Here is a 21,616-nt window from a genome sequence, read left to right as displayed (position 1 = left end):
AACCTTTCAGTGTTTGTATTTTTTACGCTTGGGATAAGAATTTGAATTTTTAAGCATATCTTAGGACGGTTACTTTTTTGCAAGAGTTCCTGTCTTGTTTCAACTAATAAACTGTTTTTAGCAAGTAACCTGTAACACTACCCAGAAGAGTACTAAAACTACCCAGAAGAGTACTAAGAGTATTTTAAACATATAAGTTACCCACGACCACACAAATATAAGAAAGGGCTGAGATAAATAAGCAGAACATAGGGACTGAGAGATGTCCACTGACTGCCCTCTGACATCTGGCTCCAGCTGATCTTGCTGTTGTTTTTGAGGATTCCTGAGAGACTGGGGGAAAAGCAGATAGTAATCAACAGGGGGCTTTGGTCAGAGTTATTGCTTAATAACTTTAATTCAGTCTGTCATAAATCATCTCAACCATTTTTTTACGTTAAGTCCTATGTTTATTTGAGTAAGGTATCCTAAGACTGAAGTATACTGGATTACAGAGTTTTAAACATTGAACCTTTTTTTTGAGGGGGGAGGGTGAAGGGGCAGGTGTGTTTGAAACAACACATTTATTCTTATAGTGCTGGAGAGCAGAAGTTCAAAATTATCAAAAGGGAGGGGATATATGTATAATTATGACTGATTTGCATTGTATGGCAGAAACCAACACAGCATTGTAAAGCAATTTTCCTCCACTTAAAAAATAAATTGAAGAAAAAGCTCAAAATTAGTCTCATGGAACTAAAGTCAAGGTACCAGCAGGGCTGTATTTCCTCTGGAAGTTTTAGGGGAGAATCTGCTTGTCTGTTTCAGCTTCCTACATTCCTTCCCTGTGGCCTCTTCTTCCATCTTCAAAGTGCATCCTTCCGGCCTCTGCTTCTGTCATCACTTGTCTTTCTGCTTTCATCACCATGTTGCCTTTTTTGATGCTGACCCTTCTCCACTTTCTTCTAAAGCGCAGCTGGATAATCCAGAAGAACCTTCCCACATCAAGATCCTAAATTTAGACATATCTATAGAGTCTGTTTTGTCATGTAAAGTAACATATTCACAGGTTTCTGGGGATTGCAATGTGGACATCTTAGGGGACTGTTACTCAGTGTGCTCCACATCCCTTCATGCATTCGTTCACACATTATATGATTGTGCATAGAAAAAGCCAAGATAAATTTACAAGTAGATTATTAGAAATGATATTAGAGTTTAGGAAGATGATTCAGTGTTTTTCTGTAGTTCAAAGACAGAGTTGAAAAATATTTTTGAAAAGATGTCATTTTTAACATTAGTCAGTCATAAGTGCTTTGAAATAAACCTAACCAAAGATGTTTGAACTTTTATGAATAAAATTATAAAAAGTGACTGACTTCTGGTTTCTGGTCCAGTGTGTAAGGAGTTTGGAAGTCATCACTCTGCTTTAAAATAGGTGAAAAGCTGAACAGACTAAAAAATGAACAGTTCTTGGATTTATCAGAGGAGTGAGGTCACAGGGCAAACTGCTGTCCCCTGAATTGGAGAGATAGGTGAATACAAAGAATCGCAAATTGCCACAACACAAACCGCCATAAAATCCAGTGCCAGGGCAGGAAAACCCAAACTGTAATTGATGAATTCCTGGAAGGCTCAGTGTAGACAGTTCAGTCGCTCTTTGTGACCCCATGAATCGCAGTATGCCAGGCCTCCCTGTCCATCACCAACTCCCGGAGTTTACTCAGACTCGTGTCCATTGAGTCAGTGATGCCTCCCAGCCATCTCATCCTCTGTCGTCCCCTTCTCCTGCCCCCAATCCCTCCCAGCATCAGAGTCTTTCCCAATGAGTCAACTCTTCACATGAGGTGGCCAAAGTACTGGAGTTTCAGCTTTAGCATCAGTCCTTCCAGTGAACACCCAGGACTGATCTCCTTTAGAATGGACTGGTTGGATTTCCTTGCAGTCCAAGGGACTCTCAAGAGTCCTCCAACACCACAGTTCAAAAGCATCAATTCTTCGGCACTTGGCTTTCTTTACAGTCCAACTCACATCCATACATGACTACTAGAAAAACCATAGCCTTGACTAGACATACCTTTGTTGGCAAAGTAATGTCTCTGCTTTTGAATATGCTATCTAGGTTGGTCATAACTTTTCTTCCAAGAAGGAAGTGTCTTTTAATTTCATGGCTGCAGTCACCATCTGCAGTGACTTTGGAGCCCCCCAAAATAAAGTCTGGCACTGTTTCCACTGTTTCCCCATCTATTTTCCATGAGACCAGATTGCCATGACCTTAGTTTTCTGAATGTTGAGCTTTAAGCCAACTTTTTCACTCTCCTCTTTCACTTTTATCAAGAGGCTTTTTAGTTCTTTTTCACTTTCTGCCATAAGGGTGGTATCATCAGTATATCTGAGGTTATTGATATTTCTCCCGGCAGTCTTGATTCCAGCTTGTGCTTCTTCCAGCCCAGCGTTTCTCATGATGTACTCTGCATATAAGTTAAATAAGCAGGGTGACAATATACAGCCTTGAGGTACTCCTTTTCCTATTTGAAACCAGTCTGTTGTTTCATGTCCAGTTCTAACCGTTGATTCCTGACCTGCCTCTCAAGAGGCAGGTCAGGTGTAGACAGGTGTGAGTTAAAATGTTACCCCACCCCCTACCCCCAGTTGTTAGTGGGACCTCACACTTCTGTTTTACCTCCAGTATCTCAAATGGGATATTTTTATTCAAAGTTCATAATGTGTTTTTTGATATGTTTTAAAATACAGACAAAATGGTTATTTGTATTTAGTAGTATTGAAAGGGGAAAAAATCCTTGACATAGCGATAAGTCATTTCTATTTGTAGTATATGCTTTTTCAGTGTACCAAATATAGCTCATTTTTAGGACTAATACTAAATTCCTTGAACTATAATACCTTCTGTCTTTAAATATTTCTCACCAATACAAGAATCAGCAAGATTAATTGGGACCACATGTCCAGTGAGAGTTCACACCTCACATACAGTCCATCAGCAAGCATTCCCTCTTACATTCTCTAAATTTATCTCCCCTTGCTGCCACCATCTTCTTGCGTAGATACTGTTGTTGTTTAGTCACAAGTCATGTCCAGCTCTTTGCGTCCCTGTGGACTGTAGCCTGCCAGGCTCCTCTGTCCATGGGCTTTCCCAGGAAAAAATACTGGAGTGGGTTTCCATGTCCTCCTCCAGGGGATCTTCGTGACCTAGAGATTGAACCCATTTCTCCTGTATTACAGGCAGATTCTGTACCACTGAGCCACCAGGGAAACCCCTAGCTACTACATTTGGCTCACGGTTTAGTCTTTTTGTTTTCCTTCTTAAAACTTGCATGTGCTCTTCATCAATCTGGAGGGACTTTTGCCATCTAGACCAGGTCTTTTCCCTTCTTGAAGCCAATTATAAGAGAGAATTTCTGTCTCACTAGAAAAAAGTCTTACATATGCTCCTTGGCCTAAAGGCTCTTCAAACAATGCCTCTTGGTCTTTTCCACACTCTTCTAGCTCATGCCACTCCAGCCTCGTTCTCCAGGTATCCATGTGGCTTTTTCCTTCACTTGACGCAGGTGTCTCCGCATTCAGAAATTATCTCCTCATAGAGATCTGCCCCAGGCTGTAACTAAATAGCCTTCCTGGTCACTCTGTCCCCTTATGTGCATTTTTAAAACCTCTTTTGGGACGTCCAGTGATTAAGACTCTGAGCTCCCACTGAAGGCGTGCAGTTTCCATCCCTGGTTGGAGCACTAAGAGACCATATGCCAGGAGGTATGGCCAAAAAAATTATTGTTTTTCACACTCATTGCCACCACATCATATATGTATTTGCTTATTGTCTGTCTTCTCAACTAGAATGGAAGTTTCTGAGGTCAGGAACTCTTACTTTTTTAATAGTCCCAGTGCCTAGAACATAGTATTGCTATTGTTTCCTAAATACTTCACTGAATATTGAGGCATAGAGACATAGTAACTTGTCCAAAGCCACATGGGTAGAAGGATGCAGAGGTGAAATTCAAACTCAGGTCTGTCGACTTGAGTCTGAACTTGTTAAATTTAACATACCATCCCATCTTGTCCAGCACCAGAAGGTCTAAGGTTACTCATTGCTTCACATTCCGATACTTAGAATCATTGTTTTGAACTAATTCACGGTTCCCTTCTATAGATGTCTAATTAGAACTCCTTATAAATGAATGATTGTTGCCACATTTTATTGCTTTCCTTCTTGCTAATTTTATAGTATGAATCAACAGAAGGATGTGTATTGACACATGGCATCTAGTGCCATTTTCCCTCTTCCTATTTATGAGATGCGTATGCGAGCTCAGTCGCTTCAGTCATGTCTAACTCTTTGTGACCCCATGGATTCTAGCCCCAGGCTCCTCTGTCCACGGGATGCTCCAGGCAAGAATACTGGAGTGGGTTACCTTTCCCTTCTCCAGGGGATCTTCCCAACCCAGGGATCGAACCTGCATCTCTTGAATCTCCTGCATAGGCAAGTGGGTTTTTACCACTATCGTCACCTAACATAACATATATGAGACGATGACTTAAATTTTTGTACAGTTTGTGTAATAATTTATAAAATGCATGACTGTTCTTGTTCTTCTGTGTATTTTGTTGGGACCTGCAAGTCACATGAGGATGTGTGAACTCCCTTCAGGGATTTTACAGTCTAGTAGATAGTGGGGGAGGGAGACAGATCCACAGATGAGTACTGTTCAAGGCAGAATGTTCTAAGTGCTGTGGTGTAAAAAGTGACATGAACATTCATAGAAAGGTTGAGTAAACCACGAAGGACTTCACAGAGCAGGGAAAACTGGGAGGCATTTTGAATTTTAGATAGACCTTTGAGAGTTGTATTCTAGAGGAATGAGCAGCATGAACAAAAGTGTAAAGACTGAAAGATAATGTAAAGAAAGGATGCGGTCCAGCTTGAGCACGAAAGTGATTTGGGACTGTGCTGTGAGGGGACTTAACTGCCAAGGGAAGGGTTCTAACTAGTTCTCGAGGCAGTAGGGTTTTGACCTGCGATGCTAGATGTGGTTCCTTTATAAGTAGTGTTTAGAGTCTCCTCTGGATTGGAGCTGAGAAAGACCAAAGGCAAGAAACTAATTAGGGGGCCGCAGTAAAATTGAAGGCAAGCTTTTATTTTTTTAAAAAAAGTCATTTGTTTATCTCATTTTTGGCTGCTCTTGAGTCTTCATTGCTGTATGCAGGCTTCCTCTAGTTGTGAGTGGGGGCTACCCTTCCTTGCGGTGCACAGGCTTCTCATTGCACTGGCCACTCTTGTTATGGAGCACGGACTCTAGGCACGCAGATTTCAGTAGTTGTGGCTCGTGGTCTTTAGACTGGGGCTTAAGTAATTGTGGTGCACGGGCTCGGTTGCCCCATGGCTTGTGGGATCTTCTCTGAGCAGGGATTGAAGCTGTGTCCCCTGCCTTGGCAGGTGGTTTCTTAACCACCGGACTGCCAGCAAAGTCTGAAGGCAGGCTTTTTAAAAAACTTTGTAATGGTGAGATTGGGAAGGAGGGAGTAAATATCAGTGGCATTGACTGAAATCAGATCTTGAGTACCTAGGAATTCGTAAGTGTTTTGTGTTGCAGAGAGAGAAAAATCAAAATTAACTGAAGTTTCAAGCCTGAGCCACTTGGAAAATAGGTCATTAAAACATTGTTTTAATTATTTGTATTTGCTACAGTTTCTAAAAATGAATAGAGTTAAGATTAGCTAGTTTTGAGATTTCATTTTTGATAAATCATCATATATTGTAGTAAGTTTATTAACAAAGCTATTTCCAGCTAGTTGTGTTTGCTCTGTTTGAGTTATCTGTCACCACATGACAAACCACCCCAAACTTAATGACTTAAAACAGCTGTTTAATTGTTTTTCATGAGTCTGTGGGTTAACTGGGCTTAGCTGGGTGCTCGTTTCTACGCCTTCTCAGGTCAGCTGGGACCTCAGTCATCTAGGAGCCTAGTTGGGCCAGAAGTGAAGAGGTCTCACTCACGTGCTAGTCACGACCTGGCCTGAGCTGATCATAGGCATGACTTGGCTCTTCCTCATGTGGCTGCTCACGTCATGATGGCTGGGTTCCAAGTGGGTAGGTCCCAAGATCCAGCATTCCATGAAGAAGGAAGCACACGCTTCCAGTTCTCTTAAGGCTCAGGCTCACAGGTTCCAGAGCACCTCTTCTGTCATATTTTACTTGTCAAAACAAGCACAGGGACAGCTCAGATTTGTGCAGGGAGAAAATAAGTCCCCCTTCTTGATGTGAGGAGTGATGTGTACTTACAGAGAGGAGTGGCATTAGTTGTTGGAAACTGTCTTTGGAGATCATTTGCCATATACCCCTGAATTTCTAAACATATTAGTTCAACAGATAACTTATTGGAACATTCAGTTTATATCAGATCAGATAATGTTATAGTAGATTCAGTAGTAACTAGATTGATAAGGCCATTTCCCCCTGTGGTGACATAGGGGATGAACCATAATTACCATGATTTTAGAAACTGTTCTAAAGGCTTCCCTGGTGCTCAGCAGTAAAGAATCTGCCTGCCAGTGTTGGAGACCCAGGTTCAATGCCTGGGTCAGGAAGATCCCCAGGAGAAGAAAATGGCAACCCACTCCAATATTCTTGCCTGAGAAATCCCACAGACTGAGGAGCCTGGTGGGCTAACAGTCCATGGGGTCACAAAGAATTGGACACGATTTAGCAACTAAATAAAATCAATCAGTCCTATGAAGAAAATCAAAGCATGGATGAAGGTGCTGCTGAGCAAGATGAGAAAGGCTTAGCAAACATTGTCTACTTAGGCTAGAGCTAATAATATTCACAGGTGGCTCGTGGCTACTGTATTGGACAATTCAGGTCTAGCATTTAGAAGATGCTAAACATTCTTGCCCCATCCCAGACCTGTCTGCTTTTCTTTACTTATTAGAACTTTATGTAATTCTGAATCATTGTCTTGTTGCAGCTAAGTATTGATCTAATGAAAAGGGCTGGGATATGGAATCAGACAAATTTGGATTTGAATACCAGCTCTATTAGTTTTGTATCCTTGGATGAGTTGCTTAACCAATCTTTTCCTTAAGTACTTTAGAGAGCAGTTAATGTGTACAGAATACTTTCCATTTGAAAACTTCCATTTAAAAAAGGAGAGAACATATAAGTGTGTATTTTGTGATTCTGGCTATAAAACTTGCATACAAAAACTGGGAATGAGGACATAGGAATATGACGATAGTTTTTCAGATAGCACAGTTTTGCATGATTATTTTTTAAATTTTCTCTTAGGTTGTATTTTGAAAAATAAAAGGTAAATTTAAACTGAAATGGTCTTAAAATTTTTTTCTTTGTACACAATTTTTATTGCGATGTTTTTATGTTATTGATAACTTCAGCCATAATTTCTTGTTATTGTTCAGTTGCTAAGTTGTGCCCAACTCTTTGCTGCCCCATGTATTGCAGCATGCTGGGCCTCCCTGTCCTTCATTATCTCCTGAAGTTTGCTGAAACTCATGTCCATTGAGTTGGTGATGGCATCCAACCATCTCATCCTCTGTCAACCCCTTCTCCTTTTGCCCTTAGTCTTTTCCCAGCATCAGGGTCTTTTCCAATGAGTTGGCTCTTTGTGTAAGGTGGCCAAAGCACTAGAGCTTCAGCATCAGTCCTTCCAATGAATATTCAGGGTTGATTTCCTCTAGGATTGACTGGTTTGATTTCCTTGCTGTCCAAGGGACTCTCAAGCATCTTCTCCAGCACCTCAATTCGAAAGCATCAATTCTTCAATGCTCAGCCTTCTTTATTGTCCAACTCTCACATCCATACATGACTACTGGAAAAACTGTAGCTTTGATTATATGTTCCTTTGTAGGCAAAGTGATGTCTCTGATTTTGAATATTTGAATATGCTATCAAAGTTTATCATAGCTTTTCTTCCAAGGAGCAAATGTCTTTGAATTTCATGGCTGAGGTTACGATCCACAGTGATTTTGGAGCCCAAGAAAAGAAAATCTGCCACTGTTTTTATTTTTTCCCAAACTATTTACCATGAAGTCATGGTGCCAGTTTTTTGAATGTTGAGATATAAGCCAGGTTGTCAACTAATAGTGTGACAGACTACAGCTAATTTCTTTTTATTTTTTTAATCTTTTTATCTATAGTTGAATCTTGATTTTTTGTCTTTGTATTCGTTTTACTTATATATATTCTCTCTCTCTCTTTTTGTTTTTTTTTTACTACTGGGTTTTTCTGTATTTTTTTTTTAAATCGTTTCCTTCATTCTATAAGAAATTTGAACTATATTGCTTTATTTTTAATATTCTCCACAGCCCTGTTTTTTTCTTTTTTTCTTTTGAAAATCTTCTCTGCAGCTAATTCCTATTTGAGGCTCAACACACTTCTTAGAAGTCTTGTTTTTAATTTGCATGTAAATATTCAGTCTAGAATTTGAGAAATTCTCATCCCATAAACTTAATCCCAGCTGTTTTCCCCATGTGAAAAGCTCTTTTCCCCACAGTAAATGACAGCTGTCCCTAATTTTCCCATCTGCCGATTCCACCATCGTAATGGTCAGTGAATTCCAACATTGTGTTCTTTAATTGCTGTTCTGCTTGAAATGTTCTGGATAATCCAGAGTTTTATTTCACTTTTCAATATTTTACTCTATCATTTTATTGTGGACAGTAAAAATATAACTTCTTGCATCGATGAGTTGTATGGCCAAATAAATTTAAAAAATGATTGGTTAGGTTTCTGAATGTCACCATCTAACTGATGTAAAATGATATCTCTAATCATGAACTCCCTTGAAGTCTGTGCTGAAATTTCTAGCTGCTTAGTGAACATTCCTATTGAGATATTCCTTATCCCTTTTTTTGGTGTTAATTTTATTGGTTATGGTTGATTTACAATATTGTGCTTTAGATGTACAGCAAAGTGATTAAGTTATATATACATATACATATATTGTTTTTTAGATTCTTTTCTTATATAGGTTAATTATCACGGTTTGATAACACTTTTAGACTTAAAATATAAAAAGCCCTGGTTCCTATATGATATATTCTTCAGGCTCAAACCTTTATAGTTGTGTTTGATACCTCCCTTAACCCTGCAAACAATCATCAAGACCTGTCAAGTCATTCTTTTATCAATAAGCCTAATCCTACGTGTCACCACTGTAGTTCCGGTACAGAAAACCTTGAACCTGGATTACTATGTTCTCCTGCCACCAGATGAATATTTTTAAATCAATACTTTCATGCTGTTCTCTGTACTCAGAAACTTTTAGTGAGTACTTGTTGCCAATTGGAGAAGTTTAAATAACTTGACATGATAATGTTTTTCATAATAAGATAAAATACAGTTGACCCTTGAACAGTATAGGGATTAATCAATATGTAATTTATAGTTGGTTCTCCATATCCTGGGTTCCTCTGCCTATATGTGGATTCAACCAACTGCAGACCGTGTAGTACTCTGCTATTTACTATTAAAAAGCATCTGTGTGTAAGTGGACCCCTGCATTCAAACCCACACTTTTAAAGAGTCAACTGTAACTTTTGAAAACTTATACAGTTTTGCAAAAAGTTATGGCTTCTTGATTCTTGAACTTTTGTCAGCTTTATTTTCCATACTTTCTTATAAGAACCTTTCACTTGAAGACAGATAAATGCCCTGCCCCTTAGCCACGTATCAACTGTCTTCATTGGTAGTTGGTTCAACTTAATATTTACCAAGCATTTGTTCTTTGCTCTATGTATATTTAAGGAATATATAAAACATTTTTTCCCTCTCATTTTCAGTTCTGTTATTCTTCAGACATTAACTTTATTCCCACTAATGCTTTCCTTTCAATAAAATTTTCCTTTCAACCAGAAATGTGGAGCTCACTGACATATCCTCCCCTTCTTCTGCTACATGTGCAAGGGAACACATATACCAAAACATACATAACATATGAATTATTTAATGAATAATTTTACTTTTTCTAGTTGTATTGAGATATAATTGAAGTACAGCTCTGCATAATGACTTGACATACATACACTGCAGGATGATTACTATAGTATAGTTAATCAACCTCATCTTCTCAAATAGTTACCGAAAAAATGGGTAATTTAAAGGTGAACATCTGTGTAATTACAGTCAAAATGCAAGAAATACAACAGTACAAAGTACAGCTACCTTTCCCTGGTGGCTCAGAGGTAAAGAATCCCCTTGCAGTGCAGGAGATGTGGGTTTGACCCCTGGGTCAGGAAGATCCCTTGGAGAAGGGAATGGCAGTCCACTCCGGGATTCTTGCCTGGAAAATCCCATGGACAGAGGAGCCTGGCAGGGTACTGTCCATGAACTCACAGGAGTTGGTCATAACTTAGTGACTAAACCACTGCCACACAGTACCCTAGAAGCTCACCATATGCCCCTCCCCGATCAAATATCCTCCACTTTCCTCCCTGGAGGTAATGATTATCCCTTTGTGATAATCATAGCCTTGCTTTTTTCCACAGTTTTGCCATCTGTATACGTATATGTAAACAATATCATATTTCCTTTTTTTCAAGTTTTTAAGTGAATGGAATAATGAAATTTTTGACTTATCTCAAGATTTTTTGTGTTAAGGGTAGCTGAAGTTCATTCATTTTCATTGCTCTGCAGCATTTCATTTATTACTGATGAACATCTGAGTATCTGTAGTTTAGGGCTGTTTTTAATATAACTTCTGAGAACTTTATTATATAAGTATCTTGTTTTTCTAAGTTTTATCCCTAGTAATTGACTCACTGGATCTCTGGACATGTATAACTTTAAGTGAAGCTAATTTTCTGAAAGACTGGCCCAGTTTAGACTGCCATCAGTGCACTGTGACACATCCTTCCATGCCAGTTTTAGAATCGTCAAACTTAAAATTGTGCTGTTTTGGTGGGTGTGTAGTGATATCTCTTTGTGGTTTAAATGTGCATTTTCCTGTTTCCTTTCATATATTTATCAGCTTGTAGTTCTTTTCTTGTTTACCCATTATCCTTTCTCTATTTTTGTATGGGAAACTTTTATTTAAAAAGGACCTGTACAGATCCTTTTTACTTATCAAAGATGTTAACCTTTTATCAGGACCAGCCTGGCCTTCATACTGTAGTTGATTTTGTCTAAAGCCAGTCTGAAGATGGGAGGAAAGTTTGGTCCTTATGGTAAACCCACCTTTAAAAAAATTTTATTAATAAGTAAAGCTGTTTGCCCAGTAAGCATTCATTTGGTCACAAAAGGTATTGGTCAATAGGTACTTTTGGTAAGTGCCTACTGTATCCTACTTATCTGCCTAAGCTTTGGGTACAAGATACAAAATTTTCTTGTATACTGTCTTAAGGTTTGAGCTCTGTATTGAGGGCTGCATTTATCCAGTCCTGATTTATGTCATGGAAACACTGAGCAATCATTGAAAAGAATTAGCTAGAAAGTATTGAGGCAACCAGTAGTCAATAAGCATGTACTCTTTGGAGTCAAAAAGACTTTGGTTTCAGCTATGAGTCTGGAAATGTGTGACCTTGTGCATATTATGTCAGCTCTCTGAAATTTAGTTTTATCACCTGCAAAATGGAAATAATAGATTATAATGTTATGATGATTCAGTGTGGCATTTAATGCATGTAAACTGCCTAGCACATCACCTGCCAAGTATCCGTCAGCAGTGATGAAATCTAAAACCACCTTCCCCAGTATTCATGCTAGTGTAAGGTTTCAGGTCAAGGACTGAGATGAGGAAGGAAACGAATTGTTCTCATGTGTGCCTCAGTCAAATATGAAGATGGTATATAACTCACGTTCCACTTTAGGACTTTCGGGTTGTGAAATGCAGGAAGGACATATGTGGAACAGGAAAATGAGATAAAAGATGATTCAAAAGTCCCCTTAAGGACAGAAGCAAACTGAAAAACAAAGGAAAATGATATGGACACGTCTACCTCCATTTCACATCTGGTGGAAAATTTTGTTTTTGTGTTTTCCCTTTTGTAATTATGACAGTGTTGTTGTTTTCCAACCCTGTTTGTGTCCCTTTGCCTCTTTCCATGTTCATTTGATTATTATCCCCCTAACAATATTAAGTTGAAGACATTTTCTTTTATTATGATTGGCCTTGAAATTAAAACTTGAATTCGAGAGCAGTAAATGTGAATAAATATCTGCATTCAGGGCAATGTTATAACTGGTGTATTATTGTGAACTCTTTTATTACAGCTCATAGATTTTCAGTGGAAGCTGGGTATGGCTGTGAGCTCCGACAGTTGCAGATCTCTTAAGTATCCTTATGTTGCAGTGATGCTCAAAGTGGCAGATCATTCAGGCCAAGTGAAGAACAAGTCCTTTGAAATGACAATCCCACAGTTTCAGGTTTGTGATATAATGCATTTGGTTTTAGCTGTTATTCTATAACTGCTGCTTAAAAAGATACATAAAATCATTTTTAAGAGAAAATTTTAACTTGATTTGCAATTCTTTTGAGTGCTTTACATTTATTAACACATACAAAAGATCTCAATTTGTTTTATTTTGGAATTATTAATATATTTATTTTCAATATAACATTTGAATTTGTATACTTTGACACTCCATCACTTCCGTAGTACTCATCTGTGAGTGTATTTAAGAAATTTGCATCTTTTCTAGCAGGATATTTACTTTGTATTTAACTGTTATATTCTTCTTAGGCTTAATATTCAAGAATGATAAAGCTAAATTAATCTTACCTTTGAACAGTATTGACCTTGAATTTTCTGACTAATAATGTTTACTAAATGCAGATCAGATCACTAATACTAGTACTTGATAGCTAATTTTATCTGCTAGGGTTTTGAGTAACCTAGTAGTTTATATTTAGAATCATGTTATATATATTATTTTTAGTGTGTGTGTGCACATGCACACTTAATTGCTCGGATGTGTCCAATTCTCTGTGGGCCCATGGAGTAAAGCCCACCAGGCTCCTCTGTGCATGGAATTCTCCAGGCAAGAATACTGGAGTGGATTGCCATTTCATCCCCCAGGGGATCTTCCTGACCAAGGGATCAAACCTGTAACTGTTAGTCTCTTGCATTGGCAGGCGGATTCTTTATCACTGCACCACCTGGGAAGCCCATTATATATATTATTATTTCACCTCTTTTCTGTAAGCAAGAAAGGGAGAAAGAAGGTAGATGAGAAATCAGATTTTCTTTTCAATGCTTTGTCTTTGGCTAATTTAACTGACCTTAGAGTTTTGTTTTTGTTTGTTCATTTTGATACCTATGGTGAGTGAATAGATATGAATTCTTACTTATAGCTCTTCCTACTCTAAAAAAGTCAAATAATCTAAGAAAGGCCACCATGATTAATGAAATGGAAATGTAATGAGAATTCTTTATAAAACTGAAAATATATTGGTCCCAGACTTCTTTTTTTTTCTTCTTGATATATATATTTTATTGAAGTATGGTTGACTTACAGTGTTTCAGGTACACAGCAGGAGGATTCAGTTATACATATACATATGTTATTTTTGAGATTATTTTCCATTATAGGTTATTACAAGATACTGACTATTGTTCCCTGTGCTATACAATACACCTTTGTTGCTTGTTGTATATCTGCTGTTTCTTTTAAATTAGAAATCTAGCATTCTATTCATACAAAATCAAGTGGAATCAAAATGTCATAATTTTTTTGGACAAAATTTATGTTTTCTAAAATATACGTATATTACACCTACTATATATATATATATATATAATGGCACCCCACTCTAGCACTCTTGCCTGGAAGATGCCATGGATGGAGGCGCCTGGTGGGCTGCAGTCCATGGGGTCGCTAAGAGTCGGACACGACTGAGCGACTTCCCTTTCACTTTTCACTTTCATGCATTGGAGAAGGAAATGGCAACTCACTCCAGTGTTTTTGCCTGGATAATCCCAGGGACGAGGGAGCCTGGTGGGCTGCCGTCTATGGGGTCGCACAGAGTCGGACACAACCGAAGTGACTTAGCAGCAGCAGCATACACATATATGTATACAGAAGCTTTTCTACCACACTTGATAAAGACTTGAGAATGAACTTCAAAAAAAAGAGAGAGAGAGAAAAGTTGGAGACATTGGAAAGCATGAACTAAGTGAAATGGGAGCACTGAATATGGAATAGGAAAAATGGAACTAACTAGGTAAAGATAAAAGATCATCATATAGTCCAGTTGTTTTTATACATGGCTGCTCATTAGAAACATATCTGGGGTTTTGAGGAAAAATAGTAATACCTGGGCATTTGTATTTTTTAGCAAATTCCAAGATAATTCTCATATGCATCTGGATTTTAAAAAGTGATTACAAATTTTTCTATTAAATAGCAATTTTGGTGATACAGAATTCTATTTTTTTCTGTTGACCAGTCATGATACAATGGTATTAAGTGAGTAATAGTTACATAATCATAGTAGTAAAAGATGTTTATCTGTTTTCACAATCAAAAGCCAGACAAAAAATAAAAAGATAATTACAGTTGCAAGCCATAATGGGAACATGATTAATCTAACAGTATAAAATAATTATATATACTTTAGGGGGTCAAGCAGAGTGATGTGGTAAGTCGAAGTGCATACATGCATATGTTTTCATCTGCCTGGCCAGTCTTTGTCTTTTGGTTGGTGCATCAATCCATTTACATTTAAGGTAATTATCGATATGTATGATCCTATTTCCATTTTCTTTTAGGTGTATTTTCTGTAGGTCTTTTCCTTCTCTTGTGTTTCCTGTCTAGAGAAGTTCCTTTAGCATGAAAAGATGGTTTGGTGGTGCTGAATCTCTTAACTTTTGCTTGTCTGGAAAGCTTTTGACTTCTCCATCGTATCTGAAGGAGAGTCTTGCTGAGTATTCTTGGTTGTAGGTTCTTCCCTTCCATCACTTGCAGAGTTTCTGTTGAGAAATCAGCTGACAACCTGATGGGAGTGCCCTTGTATGTTGTGTGTCATTTTTCCCTTGTTGCTTTTAAAATTTTTTTGTCAGTTTAATAACTGTGTGTCTTGGGGTGTTCCTCCTTGGGTTCATCCTGCCTGGGACTCTCTGCCTTTCTTGGACTTGGTTATTTCCTTTCCCCTCTTAGGGAAGTTTTCAGCTATTATCTCTTCAAATATTTTCTCAAGTCCTTTCTCTCTGCTCCTCCTGAGACCACTGTAATGCGAATGTTGGTGCTTTAATGTTGTCCCAGAGGTCTCATTATTTTTTTTTTTCATTCTTTTTCTGTATTCTGTTCTGTGGTAGTGATTTCTGCCATTCTGTCCTTCAGGTCATTCATCCGTGCTTCTGCCTCCATTACTCTGCTCTTGATTCCTTCTACTGTGTTGCTCATCTCTGTTTGCTCTTTAGTTCTTCTGCATCTTTGGTGAACATTTCTTGCATTTTCTCTGTTCTGTTTCTGAGATCCTGGATCATGTTCAATATCATTATTCTGAATTATTTTTCTAGAAAGTTGCCTATCTCTACTTCATTTAATTGTTTGGGGGGTTTGTATCATGTCCCTTCGTTTGGGTTATAACTCTGCTTTTTCATCCGGATTAACTTTCTGTAATGTGGTTTTTGTCCTACTCACCATGGGACTGTGGTTCTTCTTGCTTCGTCTGTCTGCCCTCTGGTGGATGAGGCTAAGAGGCATCTGTACGCTTCCTGATGGGAGGGAGAAGGTGGGAAAAACTAGGTCTTGCTCTGGTGGGCAGGGCCTTGCTCAGTAAATCTTTAATCCAATTATCTGCTGATGGGTGGAGTTGCACTCCCTCCCTGTTAGTCATTTGGCCTGAGGCGACCCAGCCCCGGGGTCTGTGGGCTCTATGGTCTCTATGGTAGGGTTAATGGCAGCCTCCAAGAGGGCTTATGCCAAGGGGGACATAAGGCCAGGAAGGCCTTAATCCTAGAAGGCCAGGATTGCTGCTACCAGTGCCTCCATCCCTGTGGTGAGCCATTGCCAACCCACGCATCCACAGAAGACTCTCTGACACTCGCGGGTAGTTTTGGTTCTGTCTCCTATGGGCTTGCTGCTCCTTTACTCTGGGTCTTGGTGTGTAAAAGGTTTTGTTTGTGCCCTCCAAGACTGGAGTCTCTGTTTCCCCCATCTTACAGAAGTCCTATAGTTAAATCCCACTGGCCTTCAAGGTCAGATTCCCTGGGAATTCCTAGTGCCTTTGTCAGATCCCCAGGCTGGAAAGCCTGATATGGGGCTCAGAACCTCCACAAGTGGGAGACTCTCTTTGGTATTACTGTTCTCCAGTTTCTGGGTTGCCTACCTGGTGGGTGTGGGACTTGATTTTATTGTGATTGAGCCCCTCCCTCTGCTTCTTTGTCTTTGGGTGTAGGGTATTTTGGTGTGTCCCAGCATCCTCCTGTTGATAGTTTCTGAACAGCTGGTTGCAGTTTTGGTGCTCTTGCAAGAGGAGGTGAGCGCACGTCCTTCTACTCCACCGCCTTGAACTGGAACCCCAGACTTCTGTTTTAAGAAAATCTCCTCATATACCACTCAAGGATGCTTTTCTGTAATTTCTTTATTTTCGCTGTTGCCCGGGCTTTTCTCTGTTTGCAGCAAACGGGGGTAGATGCAGTATATGGGCCTCTCTTGTTACGGAGGACAGGCATGCGGGCTTCAGTGGTTGCGACACACGGACTTTGTTGCTCCAAGGTGTGTGGGACCTCCCTGGACCAGGGATCGAACCCAGGTCTCCTGCATTGGCAGGCAGATTCTTTACCACTGAGCCACAGGGGAAAGCCCTCTGGGATACTTTTGATTTCTTTTACAAACTGTATTTTCCCCCAGCTTTATTGAGGTAAAATTGACAGAAATTGTATACATGCAAGGTATACTGTGTGATGTTTGGGTATATGTTTACATTATGAAAAGATTCCTACTGTCAAACTAATTAATATATCCATCATCTCACATAGTTAACATTTTGTGTGTGTGTGGTAAAAACTTGAAATCTCTTCTTTAGCAGATTTCAAGTATGTAGTGATTATATTAACTGTGGCCAGCACCTATGCCTTAGGTCTCCAGAGCTTACTTCCCTTGTAACTGAAAAGTTTACCTCTTGACCAGCATTTCCTCATGTCCTCTACCTTCCCAGCCTTGGTAACTGCTATCTATTCTCTGTTACCCTGAATCTCACTTTTTTTTTAGGTTCCACATATAAGTAAGATCATGTAGTATTTGTCTTTCTGTGTCTGGCTCATTTTACTTAGCATATTGTCCTCCAGGTTCACCCATATTGTCAAAAATAGCACAACTGCCTTCTCAAAGGATGAATAATACTGTGTATATATACACACCACATTTTCTTTATCCATTCATCTGTCACTAGACACTTGGGTTGTTTCCATACCTTGGCTATTGTGAGTAATGCTGCATTGAATCTGAGAGTGCAGATATCTTTTTGAGGTAGTGATTTTAAGGATTTTCTTTCCTTTTCATTTCTTTCTCTTAGAACTGATATGTCCACTTTAGAACGAAAAAGTGTCATGCTTCAACACTGTTAATGTGAAGTGGTGTCTTGGAAGCAGTTAAGACTAGGTTGAAAAGAAAGAAATGCAGTGTATTGTGATATATGAGTAGCCTTCAGCTGAATATAAAGACCAAATCCACTTCAAAAAGTAACACAGGTCTCAGTCCTTTTGTAATTTATAATACTGGCCTAATTCTTATTTTTCTTTGCTGCATTTTTGCTCCCAGATTCCACCTCTTAAAATTTTCTCAGGAAAAAGATCACAAATGGGACAGCTCTTTTAAAGTTAGTTCTTACATGCCTGATAGCTAACCAGGCAGTCAGAGCCTGTTAGTCCCATTACAAAACTGTGGATGAAGGAACATTCTTTGAGCTTTTGATTAATATCTTTTTAGTAGCTGAAATTGGAGAAGGCAGTGGCAACCCACTCCAGAACTCTTGCCTGGAAAATCCCATGGACGGAGGAGCCTGGTAGGCTGCAGTCCATGGGGTCACTAAGAGTTGGATACGGCTGAGCCACTTCACTTTCACTTTTCACCTTCATGCATTGGAGAAGAAATGGCAACCCACTCCACTGTTCTTGCCTGGAGAATCCTGGGGACGGGGGAGCCTGATGGACTGCCGTCTGTGGGGTCGCACAGAGTCGGACACGACTGAAGTGACTTAGCAGCAGCAGCAGCTGAAATTATGATCATCAGTATATGTTTTTGAACAAATGTTTACTTCCTCCTTCATAATAAATTTACGCATGAATTAAAACAAAATACAGATACTCTTTTAAGAAGCAAAATAGAGGATTAAGTCCAAAGAAGAGGGAAAATATGAGGATATAAATCCAGGTGGTGCTAGTGGTAAAGAATCCTCCTGCTAATGCAGGAGACGCAAGAGATGCTGGTTTGATTCCTGAGTCAGAAAGATCCCCTGGAGGAGGAAAGAGCAATCCACTCCAGTATCCTTGCCTGGAAAATCCCATGGACAGAAGAGCCTGGCAGGCCCTAGTCCATGGGATTGCAAAGAGTCAGACACCACTGAGCACACACGCATATAAGCTGCTATCAGTGTTGGGTCTCTCTTATTGTAATTGACAAGACAGCCTCTATCAATCACCCTGAAATGCAGTCTTTCACTAAATTAAAACTGGTTCAAAGCCTGGGACCCAATGTATCATTTTTTAAAAGTCTATTATTTATGACAGTGCTGGACATTTAATAAATTTTTGTGGTGTGGTCCTAACGAACTTTGTTGGATGCTTTCAGAAAGTTTATTTATGAGCTAATTATTCAACCCTACAGTAGTATTTTTGCTTGCACCAGATTACACCTTTTGCTTCTTATGGTAAGCTTTGAATAATAATAGTTGAGGATTTAACATTAAAATGCAGACTTAATAAGTTATAGACCCTCTGCTGGACAGATATAATTAAAAGAACTAAAGAATCCTCTAAAAGCAAAATTAATATTGTTTCCCCCTTTCTCCTCAGAATTTCTACAGACAGTTCAAGGAAATTGCTGCAATTATTGAAACTGTGTGAAAACTGATTCTAAACCGAAAATAATCTAAAATCACGGACTTCACTTTCTGCAACAAAGCTGCTTAAGGATCGAATGATATTTATTGAATGAAAATTATACTTTTGGTTTTCCACTTTTTAAAATAATAATAAAAAAATCAGACAAACAGGAATTACAAAGTGGTGATTGATGCACAACTTTGTGAATGTACCAAGAACCACTGATTTGGATAGTTTAAAGGGTAAATTCTGTGGTATGTGAATTATATCTGAATAAAAAAAAATCAAACAGTTGAATAATAGTAAAAGCAACACAAGTTTATGTATTGAACCAACAGTTTTAAAAATTACTGGTAGTGTTACCCATTTTGTAAACAAGCTCTTACATAGATGCCTTTACATACAGTCTTATATATAAAGTATATATAAATGGCAAAAATAGTATTTGATTAGGATAATGTTACTTTACAAATTCAGTTTTATAACATTCATTTGCTGTGAAAGCAGTTAGTGAGAAGAGTGAGGCTGCTGCTTCTCAAAAAAATTTGAAATCAGGTTAGGATTGGTCATTGCTCCCTTATATTAGCCAAGCATTCAGATATTTCTGTTATTAATATTGTAGAAAGTTCAAGTATATGCAGACATAGAAAGATAAGTTTTATTAAGAATTTATATACAACTGAGTTAACCTGGTAACACAGATTATTGTGTTAGGTGATCTCTTGAATTTAGATTTGTAAACCAGTTAAAATATTTTATAAAACCACAACAGTTGACACTATATGGCATTTCTCAGTTAAACAGATCACTGGAATAGACTATGTGGCCTAGAAATAGATCAAGACATTTGAGACAAAGATGGTATTTCAGTTGGATGAGAAAACAATTTAATAAATGATACTAATAGTGACAGCACATACAAAAGTAAATTTCAGATGAGTTAATGATTTAACTATAAAATACAAAAATTAGAAGTGTTACAGAATATTTATGTTAATTTTAAGGCTTGGGAAGACAGCAGTTCCACAACTGTAATATAAAACAAATATATCTGAAATATAAGAATTAAAAAATCACATGTGAGAAAAAAATGGGTCCTAAACAAAAGACCCACTATGTTGATGTGTAAGTTAGCTCTTAGTCTACAAACAAATTTCTTTAAATATTTGAAGTAAAAAGATATTTTTATATAAGAAATGAGATGTTCACTTAACTGTGAGAAAGACTGAGGGAATAAGGAGAAATTATTGCTAGCTTTTAGAAAATACAGTAGTGCAGGAATTTCAGGGAAAGCCCCTGCCAGTACTCTCTGCACAATGCAGGATGTCACCTGGAAGCCACTATACAGGCCATTTCTGCCATCTGTCAGGATGTTCGAATGAAATAAAGGCTGCCTGCTTTCTTCACTCTTCTAGTTTCAGTGAGAGTGCCTCTGATTGGTGGAAGTTAAACCAGGATCCTGTTGACACAGGAATCTGGTCAATTGAGTTTCTAGTCTTTCAGCACTAGAAAGGAAGGGAGATTTAGAAAAGTAAAAATGGTGCTGAGTATTCGTACTCTGCTGATAGGAGTTGTTATGGTCTTTTTTGCAAAGTGATGTAGACACACACGTTATGTAGAAATTTCACAACTCCGAAATTGCAGTTGAGAAATACATCCTTTGGAATAAAGCCACTAATCTATATAAAAACATTTGCAAATTTGTCTAAATGTTCACCCAGTTCCAGTTTGGGCACACAAGAAGGCTGCATTTTCCAGCCTCCCTTGCAGTTAGTTTGGGGCCTCTGATTGGGTTGTAGCCAGTGGAATCTGGGGCAGACGTGTCCCAAACCACATCCAGTTTTTGTCATAAACCTTTCTTTGGCCTCCAAGCTTTCTCTCATGTTGGCTGCTGGAAATGAAAAAATCTGAGATAGTAAACCCATAAGATGGATCCCCTGAATCACGACTGGAGGCACACTCATGGTAACAGCCTGACTTGCACCAGGCAGTGATGTCAGCTAGAAACAAACTCTTGTGGTAAGCTGGTGAGATTTTTAGAGTGTTCATTACAACAGCAAGTAAGCATAAACTTGAATAACGATATTTGTATGAAGATTTTTATTGTAACATTTCCTCAAGCAGTACAAAGCAAAATGAAGCAGCGACTGTCTATAATAAAGAATAAATGGTTGAATAAATTCATTGTATCTCTGCTCTAGCATACCACTCACCTGCCATTATCAATATGTATTGACAATACACCTGCTGTTAACACATACAGTTATTTCATAAAACCGTGTAAAATGTGCTCAATATATATTTGAATTCTTAATTGAAAATTAGGGAAATCAAGGAAAGATGTTTACCAGATTGTAAGCATTGATGGAGAGGGCATATGAAGAGGGAGAAGAAGAGCAATTAAAAAATTAACTTTTAAGTTCATATTGCATTATTGAAAAATACCATTTTATTAAAAAAATACTTGAGGGACTTCTCTGGCAGTCCAGTGGTAAGACTCCATGCTCCCAATGCATAGGGCATAAGATCCATCCCTGGTTGAGGACCTAAGATCCAGCATGCTACGTGGTGTGGCCAAAAAATAAAGACTGAAAGAAATTGTTAAAATACTTGATAAAAA

The 21,616-nt window shown here is 38.4% G+C and overlaps 2 protein-coding genes across 5 annotated transcripts in view; one reads left to right on the top strand and one right to left on the bottom strand.

Moving 5' to 3' along the window:
- UCHL3 (ubiquitin C-terminal hydrolase L3) overlaps nt 1–21,616 on the bottom strand; it is a 112,414-nt gene that overhangs the window by 59,242 nt on the left and 31,556 nt on the right. The window lies entirely within an intron of this gene.
- The window catches only part of COMMD6 (COMM domain containing 6), a 27,842-nt gene extending 6,226 nt beyond the window's left edge, over nt 1–21,616 (top strand). For 3 of the 4 annotated variants that reach the window (XM_069601777.1, XM_069601774.1, XM_069601776.1), the window contains 3 exons: nt 12,221–12,373; nt 16,350–16,430; nt 18,967–21,176. In XM_069601777.1, coding sequence (XP_069457878.1) covers nt 12,248–12,373; nt 16,350–16,430; nt 18,967–19,017 — 258 coding nt within the window. In that variant the 5' untranslated portion in view covers nt 12,221–12,247 and the 3' untranslated portion in view covers nt 19,018–21,176. Of the gene's footprint in view, nt 1–12,220; nt 12,374–16,349; nt 16,431–18,966 lie in introns of all 4 variants that reach the window. The other variant, XM_069601775.1, reaches the window with a different exon arrangement.

Source organism: Ovis canadensis, chromosome 10 (genome assembly GCF_042477335.2).
Source record: "Ovis canadensis isolate MfBH-ARS-UI-01 breed Bighorn chromosome 10, ARS-UI_OviCan_v2, whole genome shotgun sequence".
NCBI lineage: Eukaryota > Metazoa > Chordata > Mammalia > Artiodactyla > Bovidae > Ovis > Ovis canadensis.
Note: the sequence above shows the minus strand (reverse complement) of the source record. Positions and strands in the feature narration are given on the sequence as shown.